This window comes from Talaromyces atroroseus, assembly GCF_001907595.1.
Source record: "Talaromyces atroroseus strain IBT 11181 chromosome Unknown scaffold_0, whole genome shotgun sequence".
NCBI classification, from domain to species: Eukaryota; Fungi; Ascomycota; class Eurotiomycetes; order Eurotiales; family Trichocomaceae; genus Talaromyces; species Talaromyces atroroseus.
Genome location: NW_017971432.1, coordinates 863,909 through 880,292, shown reverse-complemented (window position 1 = coordinate 880,292; position 16,384 = coordinate 863,909). Strand labels below are relative to the sequence as shown.

Sequence of the window (16,384 nt, the reverse complement as noted above, 5' to 3'; positions counted from 1 at the left end):
AACAAGGCAGAAACGATGCCGGTCCCTGCAGTAGCCCGAGGCTCGGCGGGTTGTGCGTGCCGATATCGCTCATGCCTCCCTCCACTCACGACTGTCAGGGCAAAGCTATTAGTTGGCTGACTTCGTATACATAAACAAGGTCGATGTTCAAGTATGAATGGCAGAATCGCATGTTCATAAGCAATCAAGCAATGATATTATCCTTGGACAACTCATTCAATGACTGCCAAGGCATCGAGTGGGTTGGATTCAAGGGGTCGGTACGAGGCAGAAGATGTATCTTTTCAGGTAAACTGATCCTAAACTGCACCGCTAATGGCATGAACTGAGCTCTGACGCCTAAACAGCATGAGGGTAAAAGGAAATAAACAGCTGCCTAGCTAATAGGACACAAGGATTATTGTAAGACGAAGACAGAGATGCGTGAGGGATGGATTTTGATGGGGTTCTTGATGGCGGTGTGTATACGGAAAGCCTAACTACATACAGCAATGTTGTGGCAGAATATCCGGACTAGCTGCAACAGCTACCTAGCATGTCACAGAGCTGTAACAAGTAGGAATTTCAAAAATAATAGGGCACGACTAGTATGACTAGCAATATTTATAGGGTAGGGTTAGAAATTGAGCTGTATCTTATATAAAAATGTAGAGATGCTGAAATGGCTGTTTAGTCTTCACACTACCTGCTGAGTATATGCTTCCATGATTCCACCTAGACATATATATGTAGGAAAGTGCAAATAGACCGGAACGATAGATGTATTCCTAAGTCTTTTCTTTTTGTTCTGCAGAGAAAATTTGCTTAAAGATTAGAGATACATCTTGTCCCTTAATTCTTGCCATATTCCGATACGCACTACCAAGCTAGATACAGGGTCCAGGTATCCCAGATATACCATCAACTTGAGGACCTCTACTATGCCCACAACAAAAAAAGATCCAATATAATCCGCCATTGTACGGAGTATCAATTCCCTCATTAGCACCCACATTCGCTCTTCCCATTCAACACAGCTTGGTTGCGTGCTGTTTGCAGAACGAATTCATATGGCGCAATCTACCCCGCAAAGCTGGACGTCTTCCGGACTGGCGCTCCTGCCTGTAATATGGCGGGGCCCGAAAAATTTCGGAGGCCGAAGACGGACCTCTTCTTTCCCTGTCTTCGCTTTATTACAAGACCTCATCCTCTTGTCTCTACTTCTTGGTCCAATCCACATCTCTCCCTTCTCTCTGTCATCCCCCGATTTCTCTCAGTTTATTCCATCACCATGGTTCAGTCCTCCGTCTTGGGTTTCCCTCGTATGGGAGTCCTGAGAGACCTCAAGAAGGCCACTGAAGCTTACTGGGCCGACAAGATCACCCAGGAGGCCCTCATTGCTGAGGGAAAGAGGCTCCGTCTTGCTCACTGGAAGATCCAGAAGGATGCCGGCGTCGATATCATCCCCTCCAACGACTTCTCTTTCTACGACCAGGTCTTGGACCACATCCAGCTCTTCAGCGTAAGCTTCGCTACAATTGCCCCTCTCCGTGCTTCTCTCGCTGATTGTTACAACGCTAGGCCGTCCCTGAGCGCTATGCTTCCCAAAAACTAAACATTCTTGACGAGTACTTCGCTTTGGCCCGTGGTCGCCAAAAAGCTGGTGTCGATGTCCCGTCCATGGAGATGGTCAAATGGTTCGACAGCAACTACCACTACACCAAGCCTTCTTTCAGTGATTCGCAGACCTTCGCTCTTGCACAGGACGCCAAGCCAGTGAGGGAATTCCTCGAGGCCAAGGAAGCTGGCTTCATCACCAGACCCGTCATTCTCGGTCCCGTTTCTTTCTTGGCTCTCGGAAAGACTGAGCGTGGCCACTCTGTTGAGCCTATCTCTCTTCTTAGCAAGCTTGTCCCAGTCTATGTCGAGCTTCTCAAGGCCCTCAAGGCCGCCGGTGCTGACTCGTAAGTACCAACACAACGAAGTGACCTTCGATCGCAAGATAGAAAGCTAAATTAATACCTTTTTCCCCAGTGTCCAAATTGATGAGCCAGTTCTCGTTTTTGACTTGAAGCCTGAAGTCAAGGCTGCTTTCAAGCCTGCTTATGAAGCAATCAGCGCTCTTGGCAGCGCCGCCCCCCAGGTCACCATTGCCACCTACTTCGGTGACATTGTTCACAACATCGATGTTGTCCCCGCTTTTGCTGGCCTGAACGCTCTCCACGTCGATCTTGTCCGCAACCCTGAGCAACTAGAGACCGTTATCAAGGCCCTTGGTCCCAACCAGACTCTGTCTCTCGGTGTTGTCGATGGCCGTAACATCTGGAAGAACGACTTCCAGAAGTCACTCGCCATCATTGACAGCGCTGCCCAAGCTCTTGGCAAGGACCGCATTGTCATCGCCACTTCCAGCTCCCTCCTCCACGTTCCCCACACCCTTGCCAGTGAGAAGAAGCTTCCTGAGGAAGTCTACCAATGGTTCTCCTTCGCTGTTGAGAAGGTCAAGGAGGTCGCTACCCTTGCCAAGGCTGCCACCGAGGGTTCTGAGTCGGTCAAGGCCGAACTCGAGGCCAATGCTGTGGCTCAGAAGTCTCGCGCGGATTCCAAGCGCACCAACAACCCCGAGGTTAAGGAGCGCCTCTCTAAGATCACTCCCGACCTCTACAACCGCAAGTCGGCCTTTGAGACCCGTTATGCTAAACAGAGAACTCACTTGAGCTTGCCTCTTTTCCCTACCACTACTATTGGCTCCTTCCCCCAGGTAAGCCCGATTTCGGCCTCCCAAGTAAACAATTCTTATTTGATGGATATCTAACAATAATAAATAGACCTCAGAGATCCGTATCCAGCGAAACAAGTTCACCAAGGGTGAAATCACTGAGGAAGAATACGATGCATTCATCCGCTCTGAGATCGATTACGCTATCAAGATTCAGGACGAGCTTGGTCTGGATGTCTACGTCCACGGTGAGCCTGAGCGTAATGACATGGTTCAATACTTTGGTGAGAGATTGGAGGGTTACGTTTTCACTACCCATGCTTGGGTCCAGTCTTACGGATCTCGTTGCGTCCGCCCACCCATCATTGTCGGTGATATCTCTCGTCCCGCTCCTATGACTGTCAAGGAGAGCAAGTACGCTGCTTCCGTCTCGAAGAAGCCTATGAAGGGCATGCTTACTGGTCCTATCACCTGCCTCCGGTGGTCCTTCCCTCGTAATGACGTGCACCAGTCTGTCCAGGCTATGCAGCTTGCTCTTGCTCTCCGCGACGAGGTTGTCGACCTTGAGAAAAATGGTATCTATGTCATCCAGGTTGATGAGCCCGCTCTTCGTGAGGGTCTGCCACTTCGTTCTGGCAAAGAACGTGAAGCCTACTTGGATTGGGCTGTGAACAGCTTCAAGCTCTCCACCGCTGGTGTTGAGGACTCGACCCAGATTCACTCCCACTTCTGTTACTCTGAGTTCCAGGACTTCTTCCACGCCATTGCTGCTCTTGATGCTGATGTGCTCTCTATCGAAAACTCCCGATCTGATGCTAAGCTCCTCAAGGTCTTCATTGATGAGGCCTACCCTCGCCACATCGGAGTAAGTATCATTCTTTCTAATAATCGAAACGAACTTGAAGATAAAGTAAAGAAACTAACACATTGATTAGCCTGGTGTCTACGATATCCACACTTCTCGTATCCCACCTGAGGAGGAGATTAAGCAGCGTATCTCTGAGATGCTGCAGTACCTCCGCCCCGAGCAGCTCTGGGTCAACCCTGACTGTGGTTTGAAGACCCGTACCTGGGAACAGGTCAAGCCTGCTTTGGCCAACCTGGTCAGTGCTGCCAAGTACTTCCGTGAACAACAGAAGGCTTAAAAGGTCTCTCTATCTCTCTCTTCCCCCCATTCTTCTTCCTCCCCTTCTCCCACAATAGACCATGTGAAATTGATATCCTATTACTTTTTCCTTTGTTATACTGGATTGGGTTCCAAATGTTTTTTTTCCCCCTTTTTTTTTTTCGTTTTGATTCCAAAATTCTTTCAACAGCATATGCATTTGGTTTTTTCTAGGGGGTGTATGGGAAATTTTGTGAAAAACAAGAAACATAGACTATATGGGATGTGATCATGTGTGACGAAATGAAAAAAATACCTTAGTCTAGTCAGTTAGTTATACTAGCTTAATTGCGAAGCTTTACCAAACAGACGCCATTCTCAACGAGGCGTTTCTTTGGGGCATTTTATTTCATGTGTTTCACATCGTAGATATTCAACCAAAAAAATTTGCTTTTTCTTCAAAGAAAGATAAAAATATGCTTCAAGAAGTTGAGAGGTATAAGGATACAGATAATCTATACCAAATGAACAAAAACAAATGCCCCCTGCCATACTTACGACCTGGGAGAGAGGGGAAAAAGAAGAGTTATGTCCACAAGGAAAAGAAGTTATTGAATTGAGCGTGCCAGATTACAAAAGGAGTATGGTATATAAGATGTAGATGAAAGAATGAACGAATGGAATTTGAACTCTGGACAATAACAAGATACAGAAGCACACAGAAAATGTATAGTAACAGTTAGATTAAGTCACAAAGAAATGCAATGACTCGATTTACATGGCCAGAAAAGAGATAATGTTCGTTCCCGTGGAAATGGGAATATGTAATATAAACACAGTAACAAAACACCGGTTCGTTTCGGGATGATTGGGGGAGGGAAAATCTTTTGAGAGGGTGTTTCGCCAGGCCGTATACCCCATTTCTTTTTGGTTCTTTTTGTTAAAATTGATTTACAGAACAAGCATGGCGCCACCGCTGAGAACAGCGGCGAAAATGTAAGCACCCAATTGCCAGGAGCCGACAAAGACGGCGCTGGGGGCGTTGCTGTATGCTCCGCTGCCGGAGGTGGAAGTGCTACCAGCAGTGCCAGTGGCAGTGGCAGCAGAACCGGAAACAGTGCCGGTACCAGCAGTACCGACGGCAGCCAACTTGGTAGAGCAGGAGCTGCCGGAAGTGGTAGCAGATTGGGTGCTAGCAGAACCGCTGAAGGAGCAAGCGGAGTCTGAGTTGCCAGCAGCAGATTGCGCCTCGTAGTATGCATTCAGGGCCCAGGAGAGCTGGTCCTTGGAGCTGCACATACTGTAAGCACCATACTTACCGCTGGTTGCGTTGGTGGAAATGCCAGAAGTGTAGGCGGTGTCGTCGAGACCGTAGAGGTAGTCGAACAAGTCAGAAATGCCGTCGCTGGACACGCTGTCAGAAACAACACAGGTCAAAGAGGCAACCATACAGGCACAGAGCTCTGAATCAGGAGTTGGGGGAAGGACTGAAGAAGCTTCCCAGTTGGAGTCGACTGAAGGGCAAGCTTGAAGAGCGGTGTTGGAAATGGTGTAGTCAGATCGCGAGGTACCAGTAGGGGTAGCGCTGGGGATCTCAGTGGAGAAAGCACTGTAGTCGGTGAGAGTGCTGATGCTGGAGCCGGAGAGGGTGACGAGACCTGCGACGAGTCAATGATAATTAGAATTATAAAGTCCACAAAACGCGCTTGAAAGGCAAGAGATCGCATACCGTAGTCATTGTCATCATTGAAATATTCGTAGACGATACCACCGTTCAGCATGTATGACATCTCGGAGCCGTACATGGTGGGAATGTTAGTGAATGTACGGGGGTTGACAGTGTTGCAACCATATTCGGCAAAGAAGTAGGGCACAGAGTAGTTGGCGAAGTTGGAGGCAATTTTGTTGTAACCAGACTCGGTAAAGGAGGAATCTCCACACCACTCATAAACGTTGTCACCAAAGAAGTCGACAGACTCATCTTCGGAATTGCAGTTCATGTAGTCAGCTAGCTGGTAGCGGATGTCGGTGACATCAGCAGCGGCATAACCAACGCTCTTGTTGTATCCCTTCTCTTTAATGTAGGCCTTGGAATCGCGCACAGCAGCCTTGACGAAAGCACTGGCCTGAGTAGTGTTGACGGTGTTACTGACTTCATTTCCAGCAAAGAAACCGATGACGTTGGTGTAGTTGGCGAAGTTGTCGATAACTGAAGTGTAGCGCTCGTACAAACTCACATCCCAGCTAGGGTCGTCACGGTTAATGGAATCGGTGGGTGAGCCCAAGTCGATGATCAGGTAAATATCGGCATCAGCAAAGGCGTTCACACAGTCGGCATGCGAGGAGTTGGCGTCGACTCCGTAGACACGAATGGTGTTTGTTTGGATGGCAGTCAAGTAAGGAATATCACGTTTGCAACTGTCAATATCGGCCAGAGGGTCGATGAAGTCGGTAGAGCTGGATGAAGGCTCCTGATACGCAACACCCTTGATGAAGAACTGAGTGCCGTTGGTCTTGTAGAAAAACTTGCTACCGTACGCAATGACGGGGTCGACATCGGCGAGCGCAGCACCGGCGAAAGCAGCACCGGCGGCAAGAAGGGACGTCAACATTTTGGGCCGTATGATTTCGGGTTTTTGTGTGTTCTTAGTCAAATATCACGTTGATGATGATGATGATGATGAAAAGAGTCCGTATGAATGAGTGGATGAGGGGCTGAAAGACACGCTCAATTTGTTTAAGAGAATCGGATTAATAATGGTCTGAACGAGGGACTGTGAAGATGCAAAAGGCGGGTAAGAGAAACAAAAATTCTAACAAGACTTCATGAGCGAAAAAGAAGAATGCTCAATGAAGAGGTTGGGGGTGGATGTCGAGAGGGAAGTGGAAGAAGGAGGCAGAAGCGGAAGAAAAGGGAAAGAACAGGGGAGAACATTAAATGATGGACTTTCCGGCTGGTGTTTCAATTTGTCCAGAGCGTCAGACTCAGGCCGGCCCCGTGGACCACAGTGGGTCTGCCTTAGTGGGGAAGGGGGCGTCCTCTAGCGCCAGCCGGGCCAATGGGCTGCCCGTGTGGGATATCTGGGGCAGATTAGCGCGCCGCTATCTTGGGCAGGGAGCTCAGCCACGCTGGCTGATTGGCTGGCATCTGCGACAATACCCTTATGGCCGCGTATTTAATACTATTTATTGCCAGTTTCAGTACATGTGCTAAGCACTAGGCCCGAAAGACCCAACCCCTTATTGCCCAATTGCCGCCTTTGATTTGCCGCTGGCTGGATGGCAGCCTCAGGCTCTCGCAGGAGACGCTGACCACGTAACGTCGCAGTTCGGAAGGACCTGCGCTGCTCACGATGATCAGATTGCCCATCGCAATATCACCCCTGACGAGCAGAAGGTATTGTGTTGCAGAGTCTTGTTGTTGTTGTTGTCGTTGTGAGTATTCAAAAATTCAAGTAGTTAAATACTCCGCACATCACTGTCCCATTATCTATATAACTAGTTAGTTATTTCGAGATTTTGTAATTGTTAGGGGCGTGCGGAAGTCTTACTACGTGGTCGCGACGCGCAGCCCATGTCGTAAGCACCGTAAGCACCGTACACCTGCCTGGGCGTCCTGAGGGCCTGAGGCACCAAAGCCACGTGACTTCGGGTTAGTTACGTAAAACACATGCAGCCAATCAGAAGACAGGCAGAGGCCCCTGCTTGAGGTCTTCCTCTTGCAACGAACGGAGAGGCGCACGGAGTAGAAGATTACAGCATACCAGCCGAGAAAACTGCATAAACCGGGAGGATGTCTTTCAAGTCTCCACTGTCCAGCTCAATGAATCGAGCCAATCCCAATGGGCCATTGTCCAATAGGGTGTGCGTTCCTGGACTGATCGTTATCGAGTCAGATGACCTCTACTCCTGATGATATGACTGTGAAATTTGAAGCACGCACCATAGCCATGGAATTCCCCGTATTAGATAGTAAATGCGATGATTCTCGTGCCATGCAGCGAACTATCCACCGCGATAATGTGAATGGTCCAGCGGGGGCCACACTAGCAGCAGACTGGATCGGGGGCTTGTACTCCGAAGCGTGTGGATATCGACACGGTCATACTGGGAAAGTCGGTGGCCAAGCCGTATGGGCGACAGGCATGTAGCATGGCCATGTAGTATGCCCAATCACGTATATGGCTTCAAGGTCTTCGTCTCGAGAAGATATATACTTATCAAGACATGGGATCAGGGATACCCGAATCGGCATTCCGAACTGTCGTCGGGCCGGGGCGAGCGTGCATCACGGGATTTTGACGTCATGGCCCCCCTCCCCCCAAAAGGCTTCAAACTCGAATGTTCAACAACCAAATTTTTGCCTTCGAGCAAGTAAATAATATAATCCTACAGCACTCCGCGAGCATCTGATGCCCCCTCCCCGTATGCAACATCGCACAGCACGCCGCACCACGCTACCAACTCATGCTACACCGTCCTCGATGCTAGACGACTAGGAAGGGCATCGGACCCACCTTTTTTCCTCAACCCTCAATCCATGTTCCAACCATCCCAAGAGTTGAGGCAGAGTATCCATTTTAATCCGTACGGCGATGCTCCGTGCAATAAATCCTGTGCTTTTCATAGGTGGGTAAATACTGGGTACTCCCCATAACAACATCGTCATTGCTCTCAACCTCTTCTTTCTTTCTCATTTTCCTCTTCCTCATCTCTCCCGTCAGACCGCGAAAAACTTGCCCTCAGTTATCTCCAATTTTGATTATTTTCTTCTCCTTTTTCCGAACAAGCTACTGCGATAATGGCTTCGGTCAAGGTTTTGCTCATCGGAGCAACCGGCGAGACCGGACGATCGATTGCGAACGGCCTTCTGGAAGCCGGTGGTTTTGTATGTCTTTCTCCCTCTTTCTCTCCCTGTTCCCCCCCTTCTCCCTCCCTTGTCCCTCACTAATCCATATTCACTTTGCGTAGGAAGTCTATGCTCTCATCAGGCCTGCGTCGGTGGCCAAGCCGCAGCTCCTCGACCTACAGAAGAGAGGGGTCATCGTGCGAACATGCGACTTGACCGCGCCGGAGGAAGAACTGGCCCAGGCCCTAGCAGGGATCGATGTTGTCATCAGCTGTGTGGGAACGACAGATCAACATACTCAGATCAATATCGCAACGGCGGCAAAGGCTGCCGGCGTCAAACGATTTATTCCTTGTGCGTTCATCACGATTTGCGCTCCAGGGGGGATAATGTACTTGCGGGATGAGGTAATTCCTCTTTAATCGAACCTTTTGACTCGTACATACTTACTAATGGCCCTACAGAAAGAGAAAGTATACAACCACATCAAACAGATCAAACTCCCATACACCATCATCGACGTCGGCTGGTGGTACCAAATCGCCACCCCTCGACTTCCTTCTGGCAAACTCGACTACGCCATGACACTGGCCAACGACGAATTGATTGGCGACGGCACAACGCCAAGTGCATTTACCGATCTGCGCGATATCGGCAAGTATGTCGCTCGCATTGTAGTCGACCCGCGCACAGAGAACAAGATGGTGTTTGCATACAACACCGTCACGTCGCCAGCAGGCATCTTTGCACTTGTCGAGAAGCTGAGTGGCGAGAAGTTAGAGCCAAAATATGTATGTTTTCTTGCCCTAGTCACTATAATGTATGTACAAAGGCTAACAGAGAATAGATCCCCGAAGAAACCGTCCACAAACGAGTCGCAGAAGCCCGTGCTTTCAGCGAAACTTACCCCTACGACGCAACAAAATTCACACCTCGTTACGCCGCCGAGTACCAACTCTCATGGGGTATTCGCGGCGACAATGTACCGGAATACGCAAAATATCTGGGATACCTAGACGCAAAGGAACTGTATCCAGACTTCAAGCCGATTACCTTTGAAGAGTACATTCAGGAATTACTGGCGGGAACGGCGACGGGTATCTATACCGATCGAATTTCGAGGATTTACTAGACCGGCTTTCTTTCCATCGATGTTCTTTGATTTTGAAAGTAGAAAATATATCCAGAAAAAAAAAAGTGTGTGTAAACTTTTTTTTTATGTTTCCCTTCATGAGCTTTTCTCTGCATTTGATTGGAAGTGGCTGGGTTTTGCGTCCCGTCGTCTTCAACCGAGATATATACACGGTTGCATATTTATTTTTGTCTACCTTATTTTGATGTTTGCCTTTGTTTGATGTGATGCGCATTGTACATTGGTTAGGTGTTTTGATTCCCTGCTTCAATCTAGGTATTGAAATGGTTTGCATTGATGAAAATGGCCTCATTATACCAGGATATCCAGTACAACTCCTATAATATTAGGCTCATGTATAAATCTTATTTATATATTCAGTCTCATTTATTCGTTACACAATAATAGTTCACACCCAAAATCCCAATACAGATAGATATTCAACCCTCGACGTTAAACAAACTCGTCAACATCGATATATGTATGAACAGCCCAAAATTTACCAGCGTCCAGGGCCCTGGTAGTCAGGGTGCCACTGGTCCTGACCACCGTAGTGCTGGTCATAAAGGTTCTCCGCGTTCTCCTTAGCATGGCGCCTGGCCTCGATCTTGTCCCACTCAGTGAGACCCTTGGTCTCGACGAGCTTGTCGACCTCAGCGCCAGCGAAACCGGCGAGAAGCTCCTTTGCGAAAGCGTGGGAGACGGGCTTGCCTGAATTAATTCATTATTCGTTGGTTATCTGTTCATTTCTCTTGTGTTTAGGCTTGATGATGATGATGATGGCTTACCCTCCCTGCGCTGGTGGTCTTCAAATGCCTTGAAAGCCTCGAAGCTGGCGGCACCACCAATGAGTTCGTGCGAGAACTTGGCCTCGTGCTGCTCACCACCGTAGACTTGCTGGTGAGCACCTTGAGAGTCATCTAGGGGAAGGGGGGTTAGCAAGTGAAATCAGTCCTCGGAGGATACGAGCATACCCCAGTTGAAGAAACCCATTTTGACAGTTGTATGGAATTGATATAGAGAAATCGATGAGAATGGAGAGAGGGTGATTTACTTTATTGTCGATGATGATGAAGATGAAGCAGAAGACGCCGGGGGGGGAACAACAGCTTCTTATATAGCTTGCGCGGGGGACAACACACCCCTCACCAAAATTACAGCCAGTACAAGCGGTTTCTATTCTTGGGACACAGTTACGTAGTCAACTCCATAATTAATCTTCGCATTGTGCGACTCAAGTTGTTTCCAATGCAAATGCCAAGTGCGCAAGCCTCAAATCACAGCGCTTCAGCATGTAAACTGAGTTTGGATGGGAGCTGCTGATTGGCCGCGCGGAAAGAGTGGCTCAGCCACATGGCCCCGCTGGCGTTAGGGTACCGTACTGTATGTATATGTATGATACCATACTCTGATACGCCGATGACTGGAAATTAGCTCTCGCCTGATCTGATACACTACCAGTTTTATGCTGAAACCGTTCCTAAATTACGGAGTATGCGTATGGCGTGATCTTGCTGAGCCTGTCGATCTTACGGCAGATTAAAGCATCTGTGGCTGTGCGTCTGCAAAAGACTCAAGTGTCTGCATCAGCCACACAGTATGATGAACGTGGCTGTGCTGAACCTACGTCTCCGAGCTGCAAATGCTCGCAATCCTCCACTAACAATAATTCATTCTATAGACGTGTCGAGAAGAACATGCCAGCCAAACTCCCAATTGCAGAAGACTTCCCCCCAAATGTGACCGTGGTGATATCCTACCCAGGCTCGCACGACAGCACCCCGCCGCCAACAACCACCTCCGCTACCACGCACCACAACATCCTGGTCCTGCTGCACGGCCTCGGCGACACGGCCAACAAATTCGCGTCCTTTGGCCGCGCGCTCAATCTCCCTGAAACTACCTGCATCACCGTCCAGGCGCCCACGCCTTTGCCCGCGAGCTTCATCGACCATGAGGGCTACCATTGGGGCAATGATGTCATGTTTGACGATCACGGCACGCTCGCCATGGACGCGGAGTTCGATCGCGCTCGCAAAGTGCTAGTGAAGGATGTCATTACGGATACATTGGTGAATAAACTAGGCTATAAGCTGCGCGATATCATGCTCCTGGGCTTTGGGCAGGGAGGCATGGCCGCGCTGGATGCCGCGCGGGATTTGAGTCTGCATCCTCCCGTCGTGGATGAGTTGCCAGAGGCTACAATCTCCTCCTCCTCAACAACGTCTATTCCTGGTGGTACGAGCGCTGGTCCTGGTACTAGTGCAACCGAGGAAATGAACAGTAAGAGAACAAACCCTTACCATGCTTCTTTGTCAGGTGTAGTCTCTTTTGGTGCTGCGTATCCATTGTCTGCAAGCACACTTGGACCCAAGGATCGCACACCTGTCCTGCTTCTTGCCGGTCGAGACGATGGCGGCTCTGCGGTGACAGATACTGCACTGAAGAGGACAAAGGATGTCTTTGAGTTTGTCGAGATCCATCGTTGGCCCAGGCGCGGTGACGGAATGCCTCGCAATAGAGATGATATGCTGCCTGTTATGCAATTCTTTGCTCGTCGATTGAGGAGTCGAAAGGGCGTGCCTGCTGGAAGTATTGAATTGACATGATCATTTATTTAAGAAAGAAAAAAAGATAGAAAGGAGTGCATGGCATCTAATTTACAGTGATATTAATGATAATAATACACATACGCAGGCAACATTGTGACTTCCCCTTCGATTTGTCCACCTATTTACTTGCCCTCCTCTCCCCTAAACCCTTCATCAGCCACTCGTCGTATAAGAGTTCCAAAGACGTCGGCCGGTCCTCGGGATTCCACTGCAAGGCCATCCGGAGCCACCGCAGAAAGCCTTCTTTGTCCTCGCCTTCGATTCTCTCCGCCAGGCTCTCGAGAGTAATATCTGGAATCGGGGCCACGTCCTTCCACTTCCCCGAATCATCCCAGAAGACCGAGCTGAGGTGCCTCTGTTTCCTAAATTCAGATGGCGGGGTCCCTAGCAGGGCAACCAACTCGGCCAGATGAACTCTGTCATCAAACATGCCATCTGAGTTTTTGCCGTTGATAAGTGTGCGAGGACTAACAATGTCCCAGGCCTACGTAATTGAGAATATTAGCTTTCTTTATTCAATCAACCCGAAATCCGACCTAGTTTAAGCTCACCACCATGGCAATACTCCAAATATCAACCTTGTAGCCCCAGCTCGATCTCAAAATAACCTCAGGAGCTCTGTACACATTTGGCATGATATCGTCGTTGTGTTCTTTGTCGCCTAATCGAGCTTCCCCGAAATCACTGAGAAGTGGCAGCCCGCCTCTTGGAAGAAAACTCAAAGCCTGGTAGATTGTCCGGTCTTTGGCGATCTTTCTAGGCGATGGGTCTGTTACTTCAGCTTCTTCGAAGCGGGAAAGATAGCTTGTTTCCGGTCCGGGGAGTAGTAAGTTCTTGAGCTGAAGATCTGTGGAAGCGTTAGACCTGTAATATAAGCTCTGCAGCCTGAGGAAATATTACCGGTATGTATGATTTGACACTTTGAATGCAGGAAATCCAGGGCTATAAGAAGCTGTCGTATACCCGGCTTCATGCTATCAAGACTCATTGCTTGCCCAGGAGTCATTCTGATCAGAAGATCCGCGCTCATTCCGAGAGGTTCATGAACAAGACAGACGTGCCGGCCATGAGGGCCCTGGACGTAGAAATGGTCAAGCAGCTTGCGAATGAAATTCCTGCCCGGATGCTTTGTTTCCTTCAGACACATGTGCTTGTATATATTTAGCTCTCTCTCCTCATAATTCTGGTTATTGACTGTCACGTAAACTTTCAAAACAACATATGTTGAAGCACTGGTCTTCTTTATTAGAAATGCTACCGTCTGGACTTCTTGGAGAGACTCAGTTGCACCTACATCAAGTCTTTCGCAAGCCACACTGTGGAGGTTACTCCATACCCGATTTTGACAAGTGTTTGATATTGGTCGTTGAATATCTCACCCTGGGTGACCGGGTAGTATTGCTCAGATTGATACGTCGGCAGTGTCTCCTCGTCAAGCTCGATGGACTGGTCAAGCAACTCGACTCCCGAGGTGGGAAATACTCTTGGGGTGCATGTCCACGACGAGGCGGTTCGATGCGGCACAAATATACTCCTTGATCTGGACGGTAGGGAAACTCGTTGGCACCAAGAAGTCGTCAAGTCCCTGCGAATACCGGAGATACACATACTCCAGGCGTTTTGAGCGGCGAGCTGCATTGTGATTAAATTGAGCGTGTAGCTATAATTTCCTATCAAATAAGTAATAAGCTAGTCAGCTTTGAAGTAGGAACATTTTAATATGACTTCTTGCCCCTAGTGCATGCCGTAGAATGAGACGATCAAAGGCGATAGATTTTATGGCTATATCAGAGATATTGTAAATACTAGAACAGAGCGAGACTATAAAGCGAAGACATGAGAGAAGGCATGGCCAATATTCTCAAAAGAAGAAGAAATGAGGCTGTTCTATTGAGTAAGGGGGAACAAAGGAGCCTGAGAGCCGAGATGGTGTATGACTGACTAGGCCGAAAACGGCAATTCTTGAACAGTCACGACTATTCTCCAGGGCTATACAAATCATTCTCTGCTCGTATGTATATATTGTACAAATGGCTTTAGGGTTATACTCCTCGCTCCATAGCTTCTCGCAAACCTCTTTTTGGTCCTCAGCCAAGCTTTTCAGCATATTAAGTTCGTCACATGTATCCTTGATCTCCCCAAGAAGTTTCGTCTCTTCAAGAATATCATCATATGTGGTCTTTGGAGTTAGTAGTGCTCCGCTTTATCTCTGTTTTGCCGAGGAGTCGATCGTTGAAACATCACTCAGTGGTGCTTCCTTCTCTCTCCGTATTGCCGTATCGCGAATGAGTCTATAACAAATCTTCCAATATCCTCTTGTCGTTATTTTGACCTTCCTGTAGTTTCTCGCAGAAGGCGTCGAATAGCCCGGTTTCTTTGTTGCGCTGTGCCTATCAGACTTCAAGTATCCCAAAATGGGGGTGAACGAAGGTGCTTACCACGTCCTGGATAATTTCTCGAAAGATTCCCAAAGGCGACTTATCCCAAATTCGGTCCTGTCGAACATCCCAACAGCAGAGCTGAGAATCAGCTCTCTGACATCTTCAACTGGCCAGCGTGGATTGTTCTTTTGATCCTTGATGCTGGCCAGGACTCGTTGGAAAAAGCTAGTCCTCTTTGGTTGTACTGGTGATTATTGTTTATAGAAAAGGAGAATATTAGGTCCATTTTTGAAGGGCAGGAGCTAAGGTCCTGGTTAGATAGGTACGTACCCACCATGATTCTGGGTTGGCTTGTGTCTCTTTCTGAGCCACGCAAGAAATGTTTTAACGGAATCAATATTCGTACTCTCAATTGCTAGGCGTAAGAGTATCTGTGGGGTCTCTGGAATTCCCCTCCTGTTGCAAACTTTCATGTTCAAGAAGCTTATCTATGATAGATTTGTTTGCTCCTAGTACTGCTGCCCTAATCCATGGACTCCCATTCTCAGTGCTTGACATCAGGGGCCGGACTTTTGACATGCATCTGTCGAACTGGGATTCCTGTGCATTCAAAATCGCCCAATAGAGAATTGCCTCTATGTGGCTGTTGATTTCATGGAACTTCTCAGTCTCGGATTCAGCCGCACCAGACTCTTGTTCATTCATAGCTGTAAGAAGAAACTCCGTAATTTCATCGGCCTCCTTACGATTCGAGATATACAACCGATCATCTGCTTGCCGCATACGAGCCGGCAGAGAAACCAGCTTAGGAAATAGTACAGGTGTATCGAGCAATTGAAGGACAATGAAGATATGGCTATATCTTGCAGTATAACCCGAAGCTGATGAACCTGACTTATCTCTTGCGGCAATAAGTTCCCTTATTTTGTCCATGCGGGGAAATCCTACATAACCTCCCATAGTATTGAACCGGGCGTACTTTTCAAGTTCTGCACTAAGCCTCGCAAATATCATTTGAAGAACCTCGTGGTTTCCTGTGGCAGCAGCAACATGTAATAAGGTAGGCCCATCATCAGTCACAGCATATACGCTTGCCCCATAATTAAGGAGGCATTCAACCACATCAGTACGCCTAGCCATCACAGCCCAATGAAGAGCAGTGTCGCCAAAACAATCCCGTTGCTCCAGAAGTTGAGTTCCGCATTTCTCATGCAACAGTTGGAAATTTTTGATAGAGGCTTTTCCCCAAAGAGCGTACATGAGCGCCGTCATTTACCTATGCTGGGTTTTAGCGAAGACGTTTGCCCCTCGATCTAGAAGGAAGCGCACGACTTCCGGGCGATCATATCCCACTGCAAGCATCAAAAAAGTCACCTTGTCATCAGGTACGCGTTCTTTGGAAAATCCGTAACGAAATGAAGCCTCCAGGTCCGTCTCATTGTTCAATAGACCCTTCATGGTATCGACATTGTCCTCTTTCTCAATCACTGATATCAGCTCTGTTTTCCAACTATTCTTAGGTTTGCTTTGACTTGAAATGGAATCGGGAGAATTCTCTTGGTGTTCTATTTGAGTCAGCACAAACATAAGAGCTTTTTAACTAGAAG

At 48.3% G+C, this 16,384-nt stretch overlaps 6 protein-coding genes across 6 annotated transcripts; 3 read left to right on the top strand and 3 right to left on the bottom strand.

The window, feature by feature from the left end:
* Window positions 1-1,270: 1,270 nt before the first annotated feature.
* On the top strand, window positions 1,271-3,843 carry UA08_00305 (putative 5-methyltetrahydropteroyltriglutamate--homocysteine methyltransferase; the record flags this gene model as incomplete). Its single annotated transcript, XM_020260097.1, has 5 exons — window positions 1,271-1,501; window positions 1,561-1,943; window positions 2,014-2,740; window positions 2,808-3,563; window positions 3,634-3,843. 5 exons carry the CDS (start codon window positions 1,271-1,273, stop codon window positions 3,841-3,843), a joined length of 2,307 nt encoding a protein of 768 aa, XP_020124740.1.
* A 911-nt stretch (window positions 3,844-4,754) lies between these two features.
* Window positions 4,755-6,415, bottom strand: UA08_00304 (1,3-beta-glucanosyltransferase gel4; the record flags this gene model as incomplete). The annotated part of the gene is made up of 2 exons (XM_020260096.1): window positions 4,755-5,461; window positions 5,533-6,415. The coding sequence occupies 2 exons, from the start codon at window positions 6,413-6,415 to the stop codon at window positions 4,755-4,757; spliced, it is 1,590 nt and encodes a 529-aa protein (XP_020124739.1).
* Window positions 6,416-8,604: 2,189 nt separating this feature from the next.
* Window positions 8,605-9,784, top strand: UA08_00303 (hypothetical protein; the record flags this gene model as incomplete). Its single annotated transcript, XM_020260095.1, has 4 exons — window positions 8,605-8,691; window positions 8,775-9,059; window positions 9,117-9,443; window positions 9,500-9,784. The coding sequence occupies 4 exons, from the start codon at window positions 8,605-8,607 to the stop codon at window positions 9,782-9,784; spliced, it is 984 nt and encodes a 327-aa protein (XP_020124742.1).
* A 499-nt stretch (window positions 9,785-10,283) lies between these two features.
* On the bottom strand, window positions 10,284-10,777 carry UA08_00302 (hypothetical protein; the record flags this gene model as incomplete). The annotated part of the gene is made up of 3 exons (XM_020260094.1): window positions 10,284-10,495; window positions 10,573-10,704; window positions 10,759-10,777. 3 exons carry the CDS (start codon window positions 10,775-10,777, stop codon window positions 10,284-10,286), a joined length of 363 nt encoding a protein of 120 aa, XP_020124741.1.
* Window positions 10,778-11,481: 704 nt separating this feature from the next.
* Window positions 11,482-12,393, top strand: UA08_00301 (hypothetical protein; the record flags this gene model as incomplete). The annotated part of the gene is made up of 1 exon (XM_020260093.1): window positions 11,482-12,393. One exon carries the CDS (start codon window positions 11,482-11,484, stop codon window positions 12,391-12,393), a length of 912 nt encoding a protein of 303 aa, XP_020124744.1.
* A 121-nt stretch (window positions 12,394-12,514) lies between these two features.
* On the bottom strand, window positions 12,515-14,034 carry UA08_00300 (hypothetical protein; the record flags this gene model as incomplete). The annotated part of the gene is made up of 4 exons (XM_020260092.1): window positions 12,515-12,880; window positions 12,948-13,243; window positions 13,360-13,628; window positions 13,691-14,034. 4 exons carry the CDS (start codon window positions 14,032-14,034, stop codon window positions 12,515-12,517), a joined length of 1,275 nt encoding a protein of 424 aa, XP_020124743.1.
* Between the last annotated feature and the right edge of the window lie 2,350 nt (window positions 14,035-16,384).